Source organism: Aquarana catesbeiana, linkage group LG07, assembly GCF_042186555.1.
Source record: "Aquarana catesbeiana isolate 2022-GZ linkage group LG07, ASM4218655v1, whole genome shotgun sequence".
Classification (NCBI taxonomy): Eukaryota; Metazoa; Chordata; class Amphibia; order Anura; family Ranidae; genus Aquarana; species Aquarana catesbeiana.
The window spans coordinates 18,539,709-18,561,304 of NC_133330.1; the positions used below are offsets into that span (position 1 = coordinate 18,539,709).

The window sequence follows — 21,596 nt, forward strand, 5'->3', positions numbered from 1 at the left end:
GCTTGGGATATTTATGTAAAACTTAACCCTGCTTTACACTTCGCCACAACTTTATCCCTGACCTGTCTGGTGTGTTCCTTGGCCTTCATGATGCTGTTTTTTCATTCAGGTTCTCTAACAAACCTCTGAGGGCTTCACAGAACAGCTGTATTTATATTGAGATTAAATTACAAACAGTTGGATTCTATTTACTAATTAGGTGACTTTTGAAGACAATTGCTTCCACTAGATTTTAGTTAGGGGTATCAGAGTAAAGGGGGCTGAATACAAATGCACACCACACTTTTCACATATTTATTTGTAAAAAATTATGAAAACTATTTATCATTTTCCTTCCACTTCACAATTATGTGCCACTTTGTGTTGGTCTATCACATAAAATCCCAATAAAATAGATTTACGTATTTGGTTATAACATCACAAAATCACAAAATGTGGAACATTTCAAGGGGTGTGAATATTTTTTTCAAGGCCCTGTAATAGGTTGAGTCAATGTTATATACATTTTCATGGGTGGTAAGACAACCATTGCCGGTCAGTAACATCATTTTCAGGGTGTCTTTGCTCCACTGAATTTCTCACGGCTCCCCAATCTCATCCTCATATCTGATGTTCCTTTGTCACGGCTCAGTGGGTGGAATATTGTCTATACAGATAGCCACATCCTCCTCTGGTGGTGGAGCGTTTGGTTGTGCTAGACCATGTTGGGGTTTTACTTCACTCTCCAGATGGTGACTTCCACCCCCCTTATCTGTAGGACAATAATATACACAAATGTAAATCTCTCTCTATATATAAAACATTGACACTAATGGAAGAGATATTCCATAGAGGTAACACTGGATGAACTTTTCCTCACCTCGGCTGGAACAGCAGACAGACAGGCCGGCCAGGATCACCAGAACCCCCAGGACCATTCTGATTATATTCATGATTGTATAGGAGGAAGGCCCAGAGTCCAAGTTCGAGGTTAAGGGAGCTTCTAAAAGACAAGATGAAAGATGTGTGAGTAGATGTGTTCTGTGTCTGGAATAATTGTCACTCATAACCCAGGATATCTCCTATGCAATGAGTCCACCAGACCTTCTGCTCTGCACCCCCAATCCAACAACCCACAGCAGCCTCAGATAATGGGCCAATAGACTCAGTGCAGCACTGAGCAATCTCTACAGAGTCCAATCCACACTGACACCAGAGTGACTCCAATTTCTTGGGGGGAAATAATAGTAATGAGCAGGGCCTTGTTTTCTCAGGGAATAGGCCCAGGTAACTACCCACTTTCAAGTCACCCCTTGTCTCCGTCCCCTCCAATTCTGAGCACAATCCTGTGTAGCCAGCAACAAAAAAAATCCCTAGCAACAATAAATACCATCCAACAGAAACAGATGTCCCCCCAGCAACAATAGATTCTCCCAGCAAAATATCCCCGAGCAACAATAGACCCCCAATATAACAACACAGTACATCTCCCAGCAGCAGGCATCAATAGACCCTCTAGCAGCCAGCATCAACAGACCCTTCCATCAACAGTAGATCCCTCCCAGCAACAATTGACTCCCTAGCAACATAAGATCCCCACCAACAACAATAGAGCCCCCACCAGTAACAATATAACCCCCATCAGTAACAATAGATCTCCCTACCAACGATAGATCTCCCCAGCAACAATAAACCCCGCCAGTAACAATATCATAGATGTAGCACTACCCCCGTAGGAGCTGCTGATGTATGTTTAATCCTGTACTCTGCCTATCAACCCCAAGAACAGTCTCAACAACTCTGGCACACCTGTATGATAATATTGGTGTGAGACCTAGTGGTAAAGAGAAACACAGTAATGGTACACTATATAGTATATTTACCGTAGCCTGGGTACTCGCCACTTCACCGGTTGCAATAATAGGTAGAGTCTCACACCAAGTGTCAATTAACCACGTAAGAAGTTTACTGAGAAAATGCTTAACACAATAAACATTGTGGTAACTTAGATATAAAGAATGACAATAAATAACAGTCAATGTGTACATGAAACTGTAAATTCAATGACCACCATAAGAATGTATATGCCGATAGGCGCGCAGTAAGACAAACGCTCAATAGCTTCAAACACTTATATTAAGCGCCTTCCCACTGGCCTCGAAGCATATACACCAAATCTGCGATAACTGTTATGAACATGCAGTAATACAACACGATACATATATCTTGTGCTCTAGGGCTCCCCCTAGTTTGTAATGCAATGATCCCAACTCAGAGTGAACTATGGTGCTTTATAAAGGATGATAGAATCCCCTGTCTTCTTGATCTTCAGCTAGCTCAGGGTATTAGACTGATCTGGGCAAGTGCCCACTCACCACAACAGGCCCAGATGCTTGCAAGGCTCCTTTCCTGATATCTCAGTCCTGATCCAAGCTGGCGCCGTCACACCGCACTGCTCCTTCTGATGGCTGGTGGCTGTAATGCAGGAAACCTCTAGAAATCTTGAGTTCTCCGGTCCATCCGTACGCTGGTCCAGCTGACTGTACTCCTCAGAGGCCAAACGATTTCGCTCCGCAGTCTGTCGGTCACACACACGCCTCACTGCAGGCAGGTCTTGAATGGCGTCCAAAGAGACCGGACACATGCCACGTCTGTCCCTTTTATCTGCTTACCCAGCAGGCTGTTCTGTGACTTGGCATTGTGGGTAGGTGAACTGGGCATTGTGGGTCAGTAGTTCCCAGACTGAATTAAAAACATGAGTCACTTCCTTATTAAACTACATTTCCCCTAATGCATTGCAGCGCTGTTTCTCAAGAATTAAAAGAAAAGTCTTAACAGCATTAGCCTTAAAAGGACACTAGAGGGAGCCAAACTCTTACTTAAAGAACATCACATTATTTAGCATGATAACTTGGTCACAACCCCTGCGTTACATAGATATCTCAGCAGTCAGCATCAATAGACACTCCAGCAGCCAGCACCAACAGACCCCTCCCCCAACAGTAGATCCCTCCCAGCAACAATTGACTCCCTAGCAACATAAGAGCCCCACCAGCAACAATATGATCTCCTACCAGCAACAAAAGATCCCCGTAGCAAAATACCCCCAACAACAATAGATCCCTCCCAGCAACAATTGACCCCCTTGCAACATAATGATCCCCACCAGTAACAATAGAACCCCCACCAATAACAATAGATCTCCCTAACAACAATAGTTCTCCCCAGCAACAATAGATCTCCCCAGCAACAATAAACCATGCCAGTAACAATATTGTAGATATCTCAGCAGTCAGCATCAATAGACCCTCTAGCAGCCAGCACCAACAGACCCCTCCCTCAACAGTAGATCCCTCCTGGCAACAATTGACTCCCTAGCAACATAAGAGCCCTACCAATAGGATCACCTACCAGCAACAATAGATCCCTGTAGCAAAATACCCCCAACAACAATAGATCTCTCTCAGCAACAATTGACCCCCTTGCAACATAATGATCCCCACCAACAACAATAGAACCCCCACCAGTAACAATAAAACACCCACCAGTAACAATAGATGTCCCTAACAATGATAGATCTGCCTAGCAACAATAAACCCTGCAGGTAACATTATCGTAGATATCTCAGCAGCCAGCATCAATAGACAATCCAGCAGCCAGCAACTATGGACCCCTTCCTCCAAAGGAGATCCCCCCCAGCAATAATTGACCCCCTACCAACTTAAGGTCCCCCTAGCAAAAATAGACCACCCCAGCAACAAATGATCTTCCCGGTGACAATAGATCCCCCTGCAGTCGGCATCAATAGACCCTCCAGCACAGCCCAGCTCGCCATTCAGCGCTGGAGGTGACGGAACTGAGTACCCCCGCGTTCCCGCTGAAGAAAAAGCCCTGATAATGAGTCCTTGACTGAGTACTAATGCCATTGTATTTTATGATAATATACTGTAAATGATGGTCGCCGTTATCAGAGAAATAAGTGATGCAATGATAAGGAACTGAACCCTCATTGTAAAATCAGATAAAATCAATGGAAGGATCCATTTATGGACAGTGACACTCATCAGGAAGTTCTGTATACATAGAAATATAGAAGAGTGATGGCAGAAAAAGAGCTGCACCCAATCTGAAGAAGAGATCTGAGTAATCCAGAAGTCATGTGTTCGTCGTTAGCCAATAACAGGGATCCCTTTTACCCCAAACCTTCAGCATCAAAAAGCTAAAGAGACATCAGGAAACCATTCTGTATAAAAGTAAAGAATAGAAAGACGCTCTCCATTAACCACTTGAAGGCAAAGCCTATTCTGAAACATTTTGTTTATATGTATAAGTCAATACTTTTTTGTTACAAAGTTACTTAGAATCCCCAAACATTATATGTGTGGTTTTTTTTGTTTTTTTTAGCAGGGGCCCTAGAGAATTAAATGGTGGTCGTCTGAAGTTTTAATGTCACACGGTATTTGTGCAGCGTTTTTTCAAACGCAATTTTTTGGAATTTTAATTAAAAAAAAAAATACACACAACAATTTTTTGGTAAAATATAAGGGATGATGCTACATCGAGTAAATAGATACATTAACTACATGCCGACCAGGCCATAGCCGAAAGACGGCTACAGCGCGGTCGGCTTATCCTGGGAGGGCGTCCATGGACGTCCTCCCAGAACCCTGCTCTCGCGCGCTCCCTGGGGTGCGCACCCGAGAACTTCCGTGACTGCCGGGTCCAGAGGACCCGGCGCATCACGGATCACGGTGAACGGCAGCTGATCGCGGCCGTTTACCATGTGATCGCTCCGTCAAATGACAAATGTCATGACGCCAGTTCCTCCCTCCCCCCTGTGTACCGATCGGTACAGAGGGGGAGGAGCGGGGGAGGGATCGGATGGTAGCAGCGTTGTGGGCTGCATCTGTAGTGCCCACAACGCTGCTCTGTGACAAATACAGTCACATCCAGCCATCCATGCTCAGCCATCCCTCCATACTATAATACCCTGCAATACTCTGCAATACCCCACAATACTCTGCAATACTCTGCCCTACTCCATAACACCCCACAATACTCTGCAATACCCCGCAATACTCTGGAATACCCCACAATACTCTGCCCTACTCCGCAACACCCCGCAATACTCTGCAATACCCCGCAATACTCTGCAATACCCCACAATACTCTGCAATACCCCACAATACTCTGCAATACCCCACAATACTCTGCCCTACTCCACAACACCCCACAATACTCTGCAACACCCCACAATACTCTGCAATACCCCACAATACTCTGCAATACCCCGCAATACTCTGCAATACCCCGCAATACTCTGCCCTACTCCGCAACACCCCACAATACTCTGCACTACCCCGCAATACTTTGCAACACCCCGCAATACTCTGCAACACCCCGCAATACTCTGCAACACCCCGCAATACTCCGCAATACCCTGCACTACTCTGCAATGCGCAGCCATACCCAGCCATGCTCGGCTATACTCTGCAATACTCCGCAATACTCTGCCCTACTCCGCAACACCCCACAATACTCTGCAATACCCCGCAATACTCTTCAATACTCCGCAATAATCTGCACTACTCCGCAATACCCCGCAACACCCCGCAATACTCTGCAATACCCAGCAATACCCCGCAATACTCTGCACTACTCCGCAACACCCCGCAATACTCTGCACTACTCTGCACTACTCCGCAACACCCTGCAATACTCTGCAATACTCTGCACTACCCCGCAATACTCTGCAACACCCCGCAATACTCTGCAACACCCCGCAATACTCTGCAACACCCCGCAATACTCTGCAATACCCTGCAATACTCCACAATACCCTGCAATACTCTGCAATACCCTGCACTACTCTGCAATACTCGGCTATACTCGGCTATACTCTGCCATACTCGGCTGTACTCGGCCTCTGTATGTGGCCAGGCTGTGGAAGTCTCACACATGTGGTATCGCCGTACTCAGGTGGTGGGGTGTCATGGGGTGTCATTTTTGGTATGTACATGCTATGTGTTAGAAATATTGTATAAATGGACAACTGTGTGTTAAAAAAAAAAATGTGTTTTAACCACTTCCTGCCCGCCGGCCGTCATACGAGGTCCTTGACTTTGTGCGGGGATATCTGAATGATGGGTGCGCTACAGGCATCATTCAGACATCAGCTTTTTCAGCCAGCGATCCCCTACAAAATAAGAATGATAATAGCGGCTGTTCCACTGCTTGATCGTTCTTATGGAAGGTGAGAGGGGATGTCCCCCCTTCCCACCGCCCTCCGGTGCTTCTACCGACTCACTGCTACGATCAAAGCCAGGATCGTTTTTTAATTTTTTTTTATTTCAGGCTTCCCAGCCTAGAGGTGAGATGTGGGGTCTTATTGACCCCATATCTCACTGTAAAGAGGACCTGTCATGCCATATTCCTATTACAAGGGATGTTTACATTCCTTGTAATAGGAATAAAAGTGATCAAATTTTTTTTTTTTTTGGAAAAAAGTGTCAAACTAAAATAAATAAAGTAAAATAAACAATAAAAAGAAAAAAAAAATGTTTTAAAGCGCCCTTGTCCGTGTGCTCGCATGCAGAAGCAGATGCACACATAAGTCCCGCCCACATATGAAAACGGTGTTCAAACCACACATGTGAGGTATCGGTGCGAACGTTAGAGCGAGAGCAATAATTTTGGTCCTAGACCTCCTCTGTAACTCAAAATATGCAAACAGTAAAAATTCTTAAAGCGTCGCCTATGGGGATTTTTAAGTAGCGAAGTTTGGCACTATTCCACGAGCGTGTGCAATTTTGAAGGGTGACATGTTAGGTATCTATTTACTTGGTGTAACTTCATCTTTCACATTATGCAAAAACATTGGGCCAACTTTACTGTTTTGTTTTTTTTTAAAGCACAAAACAGTTTCTTTTTCCCAAAAAAAGCGTTCAAAAAATTGCTGCGCGAATACCGTGCGAGATAAAAAGTTGCAACAACCGCCACTGTATTCTCTAGGGTCTTTGCTAAAAAAAACATACATAATGTTTTGGGGTTCTATGTAATTTTCTAGCAAATAAATGATGATTTTTACATGTAGGAGAGAAATGTCAGAATTGGCCTGGGTGCTCCAGAACACCTGGAGGTGCTCCCTGCATGTTGGGCCTCTGTATGTGGCCACACTGTGTAAAAGCCTCACATATGTGGTATCGCCATACTCGGGAGTAATAGCAGAATGTGCTTTGAGGTGTAATTTGTGGTATGCATATGCTGTGTGTGAGAAATAAACTGCTAATATGACATTTTTGTGGAAAAAAAAAAGGAAAAAAAATCTTAATTTTGCAAAGAATTGTGGGAAAAAATGAGAACTTCAAAAACCATGCCTCTTACTAAATACCTTGGAATGTCTTCTTTCCAAAAAGGGGTCATTTGGGGGGTATTTGTACTTTTTTGCCATGTTAGGGTCTCAAGAATATAGATAGGCCGTCAGTAATTCAGGTGTGATCAATTTCCAGATATTGGCACCATAGCTTTTGGACTCTATAACTTTCACAAAGACCAAATAATATACACCGATTTGTACTTATTTTTACCAAAGATATGTAGCAGTATAAATTGTGGCCAAAATTTACGAAGAAAAATTACTAATTTGCTAAATTTTATAACAGAGACAAAGAAAATTTCATTTTTTTAACGAATTTTCAGTCTTTTTTCTTTTATAGCGCAAAAAATAAAAAACCCGACGGTGATTAAATACCACCAAAAGAAAGCTCTATTTGTGTGAAAAAAAGGACAAAAATTTCATATGGGTACAGTGTTGCATTACTGAGTAATTGTCATTCAAAATGTGAGAGCACCGAAAGTTGAAAATTGGTCTGGTTAGGAAGGGAGTTGTCAAGTGGTTAAATAGACATGTGCACTGCCAAAAAATGTGTTTGTTTTTGTTTTGTTTTTTTTTATGGCTTTATGAGTCATTTTATAATCGCAATTCATAAATTTGTAAATTCGAAAATCCGAAAATAAGAATGAACATCCGAAAATTCAAATGAATAACCAACTAATAAAAACAAACTATTACATTTTAGGTACTGGAATTTCCTTTCAAATTTGGCTGTTAGTGAACGTAACGAATAGGAATTTATCCAAAGTTGCGAATTATCCAAAATAACGAATGCTGCATCTAAACAAATGAAACAGAACAAATTAATAGTAAATAATAATTATAAAACGTTTTTATTATTATTATTGTTATTTATTATTAATAATTTGTTACGTTCCATTCGTTTAGATGTGGCATTCGTTATTTTGGATAATTAGTAACTTTGGATAAATTTGTATTCGTTACGTTCACTAACAGCCAAATTTGAAAGGAAATTCCAGTCCTGATAATTTAAATGTTAGTAATAGTTAAGTTATTATTAGTTAGTTATTATTTCAGATTTTCACATTTTCGGGTTTTTGAATTTACGAATTTACAAATTCGCGAATATCTTCGAATTTATGACTATTCGGAAAAATTTACCAAACGGGTTTTCATTAATCCGGGTATTTCCGAATTCGTCGAAATTTGTTAAAAAATGAATTTGGAATTAAACAAATTGCACATGTCTAACATTAAATAGATGTCACGCGTCAAAGTTGCGCACAATTGTGGAATGGTGACAAACTACTATACTTAAAGGTATTGTAAACCCTCAAGGTTTTTCACCGTAATGCATTAAGGTGAAAGACCTTCTGTGGTGCAACCGCCCCCCAGACCACCCCCCCCCCACCCTTTTCTTACCTGACCCAATCCAGCCACTGTCTCGGGTCCTTATTGGATAGTTTGATAGCAGCAGGAGGCATTAGCTCCCGCTACTGGCAATCAAATCCAATGACGCGGGAGCCGGGGGGACGGAGCCGAGTCCTGCTGTCTGTGTCAATTGACGCGCCCGCAAAGCGGAAATCGTCTCTCCATGTGGGCACCCGATGAAGAGGATGAGCCAGGAGCGCCACCGGGGGGGGGCAGAAAAGGAGGATCAGGGCCGCTCTGTGCAAAACCCTTACACAGAGGAAGTAAGTATGACATGTTTGTTATTTTTCAAAAAAGAAAAAAAAAAACCTTTAAAATCGCTTTAAAAAACTCCATAAGCAAAAATAAATATATATGTTTTTAGACGGTCCCTTTAACTTTTTTGTTTTATCACTTTTATTCCTATCACAAGAAATGTAAATATCCCTTGTGATAGAAATAAAGTATTGCCTCCTCACCACCTGTCAAACACACTGGGGTCACTTTTCAGAGGAGCAGCAGGGCCTGTGAATAAGCCTTTATTTGCATTTGGCGGCAGCACCCTTAGAGCTCTTTCACACGTGATATCGGTGGATTGTAAAACCCTGCTGTTGAGCTGCAGTTTTACCACCCCCGATCCTTACCCTCTTTAGCTGCAGAGGCAGCAGCTGAGGGTGTACACATGCTGTGGCAAGAATTAGGCCCCCTGTTGCTTTTGGTGGTGCGATCGTGATCCATTGAAAAATGAGGCCACTATGGAAGCGCTTCCACACTCCATCCAAAACAAAACCCTCCTGTGACCAGACCTGGGCTTTACCTTTATAATTAGTGAAGACATGATGCTGAGATGCCTGTAGAGTACTCTGACATTGGGCCTCATAATAATTATACATGGCCTTATATTGGTAAAATGTCCGTGGACATCTGGAAGAGTCACTCACACATTCCATGTCTCATATCTGTGGTGGAGTCGGTCGGGTTTTACTAAAGCAAGTTTTTTTTTCCTATAAAAATAACAAACATGTTATACTTTCCTGCTCTGTGCAGTGGATTTGCACAGAATAACCCCGATCCTCCTCTTCTCAGGTTCCTCGCTGGTACTCCTGGCCCCTCCCTCCTGTTGAGTGCCCCCTCAGCCAGCAGCTTGCTATGGGGGCACCCGAGCCGAGCCACAGCTCCCTGTGTCCATTCAGACATGGAGACGCACTTAGGCCCCGCCCCCTCTATCCTCATTGGCTAACTGACTTTGGACGATCAGGAGAGAGAGTCCCAAGCGGCCGAGGCACCTTGTTTATATCGCTGGATTGAGAGGGGGCTCAGGTAAGTATTAGGGGGGCTGAGGGGAGGCTGCTGCACACAGAAGGCTTTTTATCTTAAAAGAGAAGTATGTTTGTTTTTTTTAACCCATCATACTTACCTAGGTGGATGCTGCATCTGTCCCCCGCCGCCTCTGCACTGAGAACCGAGCGATCGAACACCACCGATGGCTCGGTTCTCTCACCTCCCCGAGCGGAGAGCTGGTGCCTGTCAGTCAGCATCTCTCCTGCTCTGATTCTCCATGATCATTGGAGCGCTGAGCTGTGGAGGGGCGGGGAGCGGCTCGCTGAGAGACTGAGACGGCCATCAGTCCAGGCAACTGGTGGATCCCGACTTCATTGTCGGGATGACGCGGTGCCTGGACTGAATCCAGTGACGTCAGCAGAGAGCCGACTTCAGCCCACTCTCTGCTAAAAATGGGTCACAGGAGTGCAAAATGAACGACATTCCTGTGACCCAGAGGAGAAGCCCAGACAAACGAGCTCAGGCTGGACTTCTCCTTCAATGCATAGAATGCACCTTCTGCCTTTACAACCCCTTTAAAATAATGTCAATTTTTATATGAAATTTACATTTCCTATCTGATATCCTCTGAAGGGTCATCTCACTGTCTCATTATTGATCAGATATTGATAATTACACAACCAGGACAGTAAATACAGATCTCACCTGTCACATTGAGGAAAGTCCCATTTCCTTCTCCAGATATTTGTTGGCCAGTTTGAAATGTAACTTCACAGTAATACATCCCGGAGTCTGAAAACTCCACACTGTGCAGGGTGATGGCGGCCGATCGTCCATGGATGAACTGATCCATGTTCAGTCTGGAGAGTCTTCCAGAGAAATTCCTATTATTCTCAGAGATCTCCACACCACTCCTCACTATGTGTCTGTACCACTTGTAGGACCCAATAGTAGAATTCTCTCCATCGATTCTGTAGTCACACGGTAAGGTTATGGAGTCGCCCTCTGTGGTCCATATTACTGGAGTCTGCCATACATGGATTGTCTGTGATAGAAATCCTGACAGAGAGAAAAGACCGATGAGTGTGACAAGACAATAGAGGAGAAATTACTGTACAAAGATCTGTACTAGATATATAATCATAGATAGATAGAAAGAAAGAAAGAAAGAAAGAAAGAAAGAAAGAAAGAAAGAAAGAAAGAAAGAAAGAAAGAAAGAAAGAAAGAAAGAATAGAAAAGATTTGTAGATAGACAGATATCTCGACAGACAGCAAATACCAATGTCCAAGACTATAGAGGAGAAAGAAAGAAAAAATACAATTTCCTCCTCAGACCTGGCAGGACCCTCAGCATACAGATAAGTCCAGTGATGGGGTTCATGTTGCTCTGATGGTTCTGGTCGGCTCCCCTGAATATTCAGTATTACAGGCAGGTCTCTGTGCTGGGCGGAGTGTTTGGGATGGGAAGTTCTCTCTGTGGTCACCTTATGAGATGTCACGTAGACCTCTGGTCCACTCTCTGATCAGACCACTTCCTGGTGATTTCTGTGTATGGTGATTCTCATATACACCCCCGTCACCTCATCATTAGTGGTGCAACAGATCGTCACCGATCCGTGATCTGAGCGGATCAACCTGTTCTGATCAGCACACCATGCGATCTGCAGAGCGCTTCACTGCCTCGGCCTTAGAAAAGGCTGTGGCTTCGGCCTAGCTCCGGAGCGGCGGCTATCTTGGTACACCCGGTGTCTTGCCGAGAAAGTTCCCCCGGTGGATAAGGACCCCCCTGTATTGCGCATGCACTGCGCTTGTACAAACTACTTCGGTGAAGCCGAAAATTGCCGAACATAAACAGCTGTGAGTGAACTCTACAGCGTGCATGCGCAATTAACATGACATTCTACCAAACTATGCCCCGCACACTCCCGATGCTCGTGCTACTCTGCAAAGATTGTATATTATTACTGTTATATCGTCTAAGCAAGGGGCGGGTCTATACTTATTGTTATATCGTGTAAGCTTTCATTTCTTTAAACACGCCTCGCAAACAGCTCTGCCCATTAATTTAAAATTCTACCTCTTCTGTAGCCAGCCTCCCCTTACAGGATATAACAGTAATAATTGCAGAGTAGCACGAGCATCGGGAGCATGTGGCATCATCTGGTACAATGACATGTTAATTGCGCATGCGCGATGTACAGCTCACTCACAGCTGTTTATGTTCAGCAATTTTCGGCAGCTCCGTAGTCCTTCGTTCTGTGCAAGCACTGCGCCTGCGCAGTACAGGGGGGGTCCATATCCACCAGGCAGACCTTTCTTGGCAGAACACTGGCGGCGGTGAGCTGAGCGCTAACGTCATCACCACTCTGGCCGGTGTAACGACATATTCGGTGACCCATTGCAGTTTGCTACGGAAGTGACGTTCCGTCGCCGCCATCTTGCTACACCCCACACTCGTCCACAGTAAGGATTCACTAATGCCCCGTACACACGGTCGGACTTTGTTCGGACATTCCGACAACAAAATCCTGGGATTTTTTCCGACGGATGTTGGCTCAAACTTGTCTTGCATACACACGGTCACACAAAGTTGTCGGAATATCCGATCGTTCTGAACGCGGTGACGTAAAACACGTACAACGGGACTATAAACAGGGCAGTGGCCAATAGCTTTCATCTCTTTATTTATTCTGAGCATGCGTGGCACTTTGTCCATCGGATTTGTGTACACACGATCGGAATTTCCGACAACGGATTTTGTTGTCGGAAAATTTTATATCCTGCTCTCAAACTTTGTGTGTCGGAAAATCCGATGGAAAATGTGTGATGGAGCCTACACACGGTCGGAATTTCCGACAACAAGGTCCTATCACACATTTTCCGTCGGAGAATCCGACCGTGTGTACGGGGCATAAGAAGGGGGAAAGCGGACATGTTGTTACACCCACCGAAGTTTTGCATTTTACACGTATTTATAACAGTAAAGTCAGTTTATATAGTGAAATACAGGACTTGCAACTCCGTCTGACTAATTAGATCTTGAATTCTAAAAGCAGCGTCAGCCCTGCTCATCTCACAGGTTTGCTAATCTGACAGAAGTTCGCTGCTTTTAAGATTCAACATGAGTGGGGGAGATGTCTATTACAGTGGGGGGAGATGTCTATTACAGTGGGGGGAGATGTCTATTACAGTGGGGGAGATGTCTATTACAGTGGGGGGAGATGTCTATTACAGTGGGGGAGATGTCCATTACAGTGGGGGGAGATGTCCATTACAGTGGGGGGAGATGTCCATTACAGTGGGGGAGATGTCCATTACAGTGGGGGGAGATGTCTATTACAGTGGGGGGAGATGTCTATTACAGTGGGGGGAGATGTCCATTACAGTGGGGGAGATGCCCATTACAGGGGGTAGATGTCCATTACAGGGGGGAGATGTCCATTACAGTGGGGGGAGATGTCCAATACAGTGGGGGAGATGTCTATTACAGTGGGGGAGATGTCTATTACAGTGGGGGAGATGTCCATTACAGTGGGGGGAGATGTCTATTACAGTGGGGGAGATGTTCATTACAGTGGGGGAGATGTCTATTACAGTGGGGGAGATGTCCATTACAGTGGGGGAGATGTCCATTACAGTGGGGGGAGATGTCCATTACAGTGGGGGGAGATGTCCATTACAGTGGGGGAGATGTCCATTACAGTGGGGGGAGATGTCTATTACAGTGGGGGAGATGTCCATTACAGTGGGGGAGATGCCCATTACAGGGGGGAGATGTCCATTACAGGGGGGAGATGTCCATTACAGTGGGGGAGATGTCCATTACAGTGGGGGGAGATGTCCAATACAGTGGGGGAGATGTCTATTACAGTGGGGGAGATGTCCATTACAGTGGGGGAGATGCCCATTACAGGGGGTAGATGTCCATTACAGGGGGGAGATGTCCATTACAGTGGGGGAGATGTCCATTACAGTGGGGGAGATGTCTATTATGGGGGGGGAGATGTCCAATACAGTGGGGGAGATGTCTATTACAGTGGGGGACATGTCCATTATAGTGGGGGAGATGTCTATTACAGTGGGGGAGATGTCCATTACAGTGGGGAGATTATGTGGATATTTCAGTGGAGGAGATTGAGGATATTACAGTGGGGGAGATGTGGATATTACAGTGGGGAGATGTGGATATTACAGTGGGGGAGATGTGGATATTACAGTGGGGGAGATGTGGATATTACAGTGGAGGAGGAGATGTGGATATTACAGTGGAGGAGATGTGGATATTACAGTGGGGGAGATGTGGATATTACAGTGGGGGGGATGTGGATATTACAGTGGGGGAGATGTGGATATTACAGTGGGGGGATGTGGATATTACAGTGGGGGGAGATGTGGATATTACAGTGGGGGAGATGTGGATATTACAGTGGGGGAGATGTGGATATTACAGTGGGGGAGATGTGGATATTACCGTGGGGGGGGGTGTGGATATTAAAGTGGAGGAGATGTGGATATTACAGTGGGGGAGATGTGGATATTACAGTGGGGGGGATGTGGATATTACAGTCGGGGAGATGTGGATATTACAGTGGGGGGGAGATGTGGATATTACAGTGGGGGAGATGTGGATATTACAGTGGAGGAGATGTGGATATTACAGTGGGGGAGATGTGGATATTACAGTGGGGGAGATGTGGATATTACAGTGGAGGAGATGTGGATATTACAGTGGAGGAGATGTGGATATTACAGTGGGGAGATTGTGGATATTACAGTGGGGGGAGATGTGGATATTACAGTGGGGGAGATGTGGATATTACAGTGGGGGGGATGTGAATATTACAGTGGAGGAGATGTGGATATTACAGTGGGGGGGGTGTGAATATTACAGTGGGGGGAGATGTCCAATACAGTGGGGGGAGATGTCCATTACAGTGGGGGGAGATGTCCATTACAGTGGGGGAGATGTCCATTACAGTGGGGGGAGATGTCTATTACAGTGGGGGGACATGTCTATTACAGTGGGGGGAGATGTCCATTACAGTGGGGGAGATGCCCATTACAGTGGGGGAGATGCCCATTACAGGGGGTAGATGTCCATTACAGGGGGGAGATGTCCATTACAGTGGGGGGAGATGTCCAATACAGTGGGGGAGATGTCTATTACAGTGGGGGAGATGTCTATTACAGTGGGGGAGATGTCCATTACAGTGGGGGGAGATGTCTATTACAGTGGGGGAGATGTTCATTACAGTGGGGGAGATGTCCATTACAGTGGGGGAGATGTCCATTACAGTGGGGGGAGATGTCCATTACAGTGGGGGGAGATGTCCATTACAGTGGGGGAGATGTCCATTACAGTGGGGGGAGATGTCTATTACAGTGGGGGAGATGTCCATTACAGTGGGGGAGATGTCCATTACAGGGGGGAGATGTCCATTACAGGGGGGAGATGTCCATTACAGTGGGGGAGATGTCCATTACAGTGGGGGGAGATGTCCAATACAGTGGGGGAGATGTCTATTACAGTGGGGGAGATGTCCATTACAGTGGGGGAGATGCCCATTACAGGGGGTAGATGTCCATTACAGGGGGGAGATGTCCATTACAGTGGGGGAGATGTCTATTATGGGGGGGAGATGTCCAATACAGTGGGGGAGATGTCTATTACAGTGGGGGACATGTCCATTACAGTGGGGGAGATGTCTATTACAGTGGGGGAGATGTCCATTACAGTGGGGAGATTATGTGGATATTACAGTGGGGGAGATGATGTGGATATTACAGTGGGGAGATGTGGATATTACAGTGGGGGAGATGTGGATATTACAGTGGGGGAGATGTGGATATTACAGTGGAGGAGGAGATGTGGATATTACAGTGGAGGAGATGTGGATATTACAGTGGGGGAGATGTGGATATTACAGTGGGGGGGATGTGGATATTACAGTGGGGGAGATGTGGATATTACAGTGGGGGGATGTGGATATTACAGTGGGGGGAGATGTGGATATTACAGTGGGGGAGATGTGGATATTACAGTGGGGGGATGTGGATATTACAGTGGGGGGAGATGTGGATATTACAGTGGGGGAGATGTGGATATTACAGTGGGGGGAGATGTGGATATTACAGTGGGGGGATGTGGATATTACAGTGGGGGAGATGTGGATATTACAGTGGGGGAGATGTGGATATTACAGTGGGGGAGATGTGGATATTACCGTGGGGGGGGGGGTGTGGATATTAAAGTGGAGGAGATGTGGATATTACAGTGGGGGAGATGTGGATATTACAGTGGGGGGGATGTGGATATTACAGTGGGGGAGATGTGGATATTACAGTGGGGGAGATGTGGATATTACAGTGGGGGAGATGTGGATATTACAGTGGGGGGGGATGTGGATATTACAGTCGGGGAGATGTGGATATTACAGTGGGGGGGAGATGTGGATATTACAGTGGGGGAGATGTGGATATTACAGTGGAGGAGATGTGGATATTACAGTGGGGGAGATGTGGATATTACAGTGGGGGAGATGTGGATATTACAGTGGAGGAGATGTGGATATTACAGTGGAGGAGATGTGGATATTACAGTGGGGAGATTGTGGATATTACAGTGGGGGGAGATGTGGATATTACAGTGGGGGAGATGTGGATATTACAGTGGGGGGATGTGAATATTACAGTGGAGGAGATGTGGATATTACAGTGGGGGGGATGTGAATATTACAGTGGGGGAGATGTCTATTACAGTGGGGGGAGATGTGGATGTTACAGTGGGGGAGATGTGGACATTACAGTGGGGGGAGATGTGGATATTACAGTGGGGGAGATGTGGATATTACAGCCGGGGAGATGTGGATATTACAGTGGGGGAGATGTGGATATTACAGTGGGGAGATGTGAATATTACAGTGGGGGGATGTGGATATTACAGTGGGGGAGATGTGGATATTACAGTGCGGGGGGTGTGGATATTACAGTGGGGGAGATGTGGATATTACAGTGCGGGGGGTGTGGATATTACAGTGGGGGAGATGTGGATATTACAGTGGGGGGAGATGTGGATATTACAGTGGGGGAGATGTGGATATTACAGTGGGGGAGATGTGGATATTACAGTGGGGGAGATGTGGATATTACAGTGAGGGAGATGTGGATATTACGGGGAGATGTGGATATTACAGTGGGGGAGATGTGGATATTACAGTGGAGGAGATGTGGATATTACAGTGGGGGAGATGTGGATATTACAGTGGGGGAGATGTGGATATTACAGTGGGGGAGATGTGGATATTACAGTGGGGGGGAGATGTGGATATTACAGTGGGGGAGATGTGGATATTACGGGGAGATGTGGATATTACAGTGGGGGAGATGTGGATATTACAGTGGGGGGGGGATGTGGATATTACAGTGGGGGGAGATGTGGATATTACAGTGGGGGGGATGTGGATATTACAGTGGGGGAGATGTGGATATTACAGTGGGGGAGATATGGATATTACAGTGGGGGAGATGTGGATATTACAGTGGGGAGATGTGGATATTACAGTGGGGGAGATGTGGATATTACAGTGGGGGAGATGTGGATATTACAGTGGGGAGATGTGGATATTACAGTGGGGGAGATGTGGATATTACAGTGGGGGAGATGTGGATATTACAGTGGAGGAGATGTGGATATTACAGTGGGGAGATGTGGATATTACAGTGAGGAGATGTGGATATTACGGGGAGATGTGGATATTAAAGTGGGGAGATGTGGATATTACAGTGGAGGAGATGTGGATATTACAGTGGGGGGAGATGTGGATATTACAGTGGGGGAGATGTGGATATTACAGTGGGGAGATGTGGATATTACAGTGAAGGAGATGTGGATATTACAGTGGGGGAGATGTGGATATTACAGTGGGGGAGATGTGGATATTACAGTGGGGGGAGATGTGGATATTACAGTGGGGGAGATGATGTGGATATTACAGTGGGGGGAGATGTGGATATTACAGTGGGGAGATGTGGATATTACAGTGAGGGAGATGTGGATACTACAGTGGTGGGGGGGATGTGGATATTACAGTGAGGGAGATGTGGATATTACAGTGGGGGGGGATGTGGATATTACAGTGGGGGAGATGTGGATATTACAGTGGGGGAGATGTGGATATTACAGTGGGGGAGATGTGGATATTACAGTGGGGGGGATGTGGGTATTACAGTGGGGAGATGTGGATATTACAGTGAGGGAGATGTGGATATTACAGTGGGGGAGATGTGGATATTACAGTGGGGGAGATGTGGATATTACAGTGGGGGAGATGTGGATATTACAGTGGAGGAGATGTGGATATTACAGTGGAGGAGATGTGGATATTACAGTGGGGGGAGATGTGGATATTACAGTGGGGGAGATGTGGATATTACAGTGGGGGGGATGTGGATATTACAGTGGGGGAGATGTGGATATTACAGTGGAGGAGATGTGGATATTACAGTGGGGGAGATGTGGATATTACAGTGGGGGAGATGTGGATATTACAGTGGGGTGGAGATGTGGATATTACAGTGGGGGAGATGTGGATATTACAGTGGAGGAGATGTGGATATTACAGTGGGGGGATGTGAATATTACAGTGGGGGAGATGTCTATTACAGTGGGGAGATGTGGATATTACAGTGGGGGGGAGATGTGGATATTACAGTGGGGGAGATGTGGATATTACAGTGGGGGAGATGTGGATATTACAGTGGAGGAGATGTGGATATTACAGTGGGGGGATGTGAATATTACAGTGGGGGGAGATGTGAATATTACAGTGGAGGAGATGTGGATATTACAGTGGGGGGGATGTGAATATTACAGTGGAGGAGATGTGGATATTACAGTGGGGGGGATGTGAATATTACAGTGGAGGAGATGTGGATATTACAGTGGAGGAGATGTGGATATTACAGTGGAGGGGATGTGAATATTACAGTGGAGGAGATGTGGATATTACAGTGGAGGAGATGTGGATATTACAGTGAGGGGAGATGTGAATATTACAGTGGAGGAGATGTGGATATTACAGTGGGGGGATGTGAATATTACAGTGGGGGAGATGTCTATTACAGTGGGGAGATGTGGATATTACAGTGAGGGGGAAATGTGGAAATTACAGTGGGGAAGATGTGGATATTACAGTGGGGGAGATGTGGATATTACAGTGGGGGGGATGTGGATATTACAGTCGGGGAGATGTGGATATTACAGTGGGGGGAGATGTGGATATTACAGTGGAGGAGATGTGGATATTACAGTGGAGGAGATGTGGATATTACAGTGGGGGAGATGTGGATATTACAGTGGAGGAGATGTGGATATTACAGTGGGGGGGATGTGAATATTACAGTGGGGGGAGATGTGAATATTACAGTGGAGGAGATGTGGATATTACAGTGGGGGGGATGTGAATATTACAGTGGAGGAGATGTGGATATTACAGTGGGGGGGATGTGGATATTACAGTGGAGGAGATGTGGATATTACAGTGGGGGAGATGTGGATATTACAGTGGGGGGGATGTGAATATTACAGTGGGAGGAGATGTGGATATTACAGTGGGGGGGATGTGAATATTACAGTGGAGGAGATGTGGATATTACAGTGGGGGGGATGTGAATATAACAGTGGGGGAGAAGTCTATTACAGTGGGGGGAGATGTGGATGTTACAATGGGGGAGATGTGGACATTACAGTGGGGGGAAATGTGGATATTACAGTCGGGGAGATGTGGATATTACAGTGGGGAGATGTGGATATTACAGTGGGGGAGATGTGGATATTACAGTGGGGGAGATGTGGATATTACAGTGGGGGGAGATGTGGATATTACAGTGGGGGGGATGTGGATATTACAGTGGGGGAGATGTGGATATTACAGTGGGGGGAGATGTGGATATTACAGTGGGGGAGATGATGTGGATATTACAGTGGGGGAGATGTGGATATTACAGTGGGGGGAGATGTGGATATTACAGTGGGGGGGATGTGGATATTACAGTGGGGGAGATGTGGATATTACAGTGGGGGGAGATGTGGATATTACAGTGGGGGAGATGATGTGGATATTACAGTGGGGGAGATGTGGATATTACAGTGGGGGAGATGATGTGGATATTACAGTGGGGGGGATGTGGATATTACGGGGAGATGTGGATATTACAGTGGGGGAGATGTGGATATTACAGTGGGGGAGATGTGGATATTACAGTGGGGGGATGTGGATATTACAGTGGGGAGATGTGGATATTACAGTGGGGGAGATGTGGATATTACAGTGGGGGGAGATGTGGATATTACAGTGGGGGAGATGATGTGGATATTACAGTGGGGGGAGATGTGGATATTACAGTGAGGGAGATGTGGATACTACAGTGGGGGGATGTGGATATTACAGTGAGGGAGATGTGGATATTACAGTGGGGGGAGGGATGTGAATATTACAGTGGGGGAGATGTGGATATTACAGTGGGGGAGATGTGGATATTACAGTGGGGGAGATGTGGATATTACAGTAGGGGGATGTGGATATTACAGTGGGGGAGATGTGGATATTACAGTGGAGGAGATGTGGATATTACAGTGGGGGAGATGTGGATATTACAGTGGGGGGGATGTGAATATTACAGTGGAGAAGATGTGGATAGTACAGTGGGGGGGATGTGAATATTACAGTGGGGGAGATGTCTATTACAGTGGGGGGAGATGTGGATGTTACAGTGGGGGAGATGTGGACATTACAGTGGGGGGAGATGTGGATATTACAGTGGGGGAGATGTGGATATTACAGCCGGGGAGATGTGGATATTACAGTGGGGAGATGTGGATACTACAGTGGGGGAGATGTGGATATTACAGTGGGGGAGATGTGGATATTACAGTGCGGGGGGTGTGGATATTACAGTGGGGGAGATGTGGATATTACAGTGCGGGGGGTGTGGATATTACAGTGGGGGAGATGTGAATATTACAGTGCGGGGGGTGTGGATATTACAGTGGGGGAGATGTGGATATTACAGTGCGGGGGGTGTGGATATTACAGTGGGGGAGATGTGAATATTACAGTGGGGGATGTGGATATTACAGTGTGGGAGATGTGGATATTACAGTGCGGGGGGTGTGGATATTACAGTGGGGGAGATGTGGATATTACAGTGGGGGGAGATGTGGATATTACAGTGGGGGAGATGTGGATATTACAGTGGGGGAGATGTGGATATTACAGTGGGGGAGATGTGGATATTACAGTGAGGGAGATGTGGATATTACGGGGAGATGTGGATATTACAGTGGGGGAGATGTGGATATTACAGTGGGGGAGATGTGGATATTACAGTGGGGGGATGTTGATATTACAGTGGGGGGAGATGTGGATATTACAGTGGGGGAGATGTGGATATTACAGTGAGGGAGATGTGGATATTACAGTGGGGGAGATGTGGATATTACAGTGGGTGAGATGTGGATATTACAGTGGGGGAGATGTGGATATTACAGTGGGGGAGATGTGAATATTACAGT

The 21,596-nt window shown here is 45.8% G+C and overlaps 2 protein-coding genes across 2 annotated transcripts in view; both read right to left on the reverse strand.

The window, feature by feature from the left end:
• LOC141102383 (natural cytotoxicity triggering receptor 3-like) overlaps positions 1–21,596 on the reverse strand; it is a 256,469-nt gene that overhangs the window by 41,876 nt on the left and 192,997 nt on the right. The gene's annotated exons all lie outside the window — the stretch shown is intronic.
• The window catches only part of LOC141102402 (neural cell adhesion molecule 2-like), a 35,692-nt gene continuing 14,512 nt past the window's right edge, over positions 417–21,596 (reverse strand). Inside the window, exons 2-4 of the mRNA XM_073591361.1 lie at positions 10,730–11,083; positions 860–982; positions 417–751 (exon numbers count right to left, since the gene is read on the reverse strand). Coding sequence (XP_073447462.1) covers positions 621–751; positions 860–982; positions 10,730–11,083 — 608 coding nt within the window. The 3' untranslated portion in view covers positions 417–620. The remainder of the gene's footprint in view (positions 752–859; positions 983–10,729; positions 11,084–21,596) is intronic.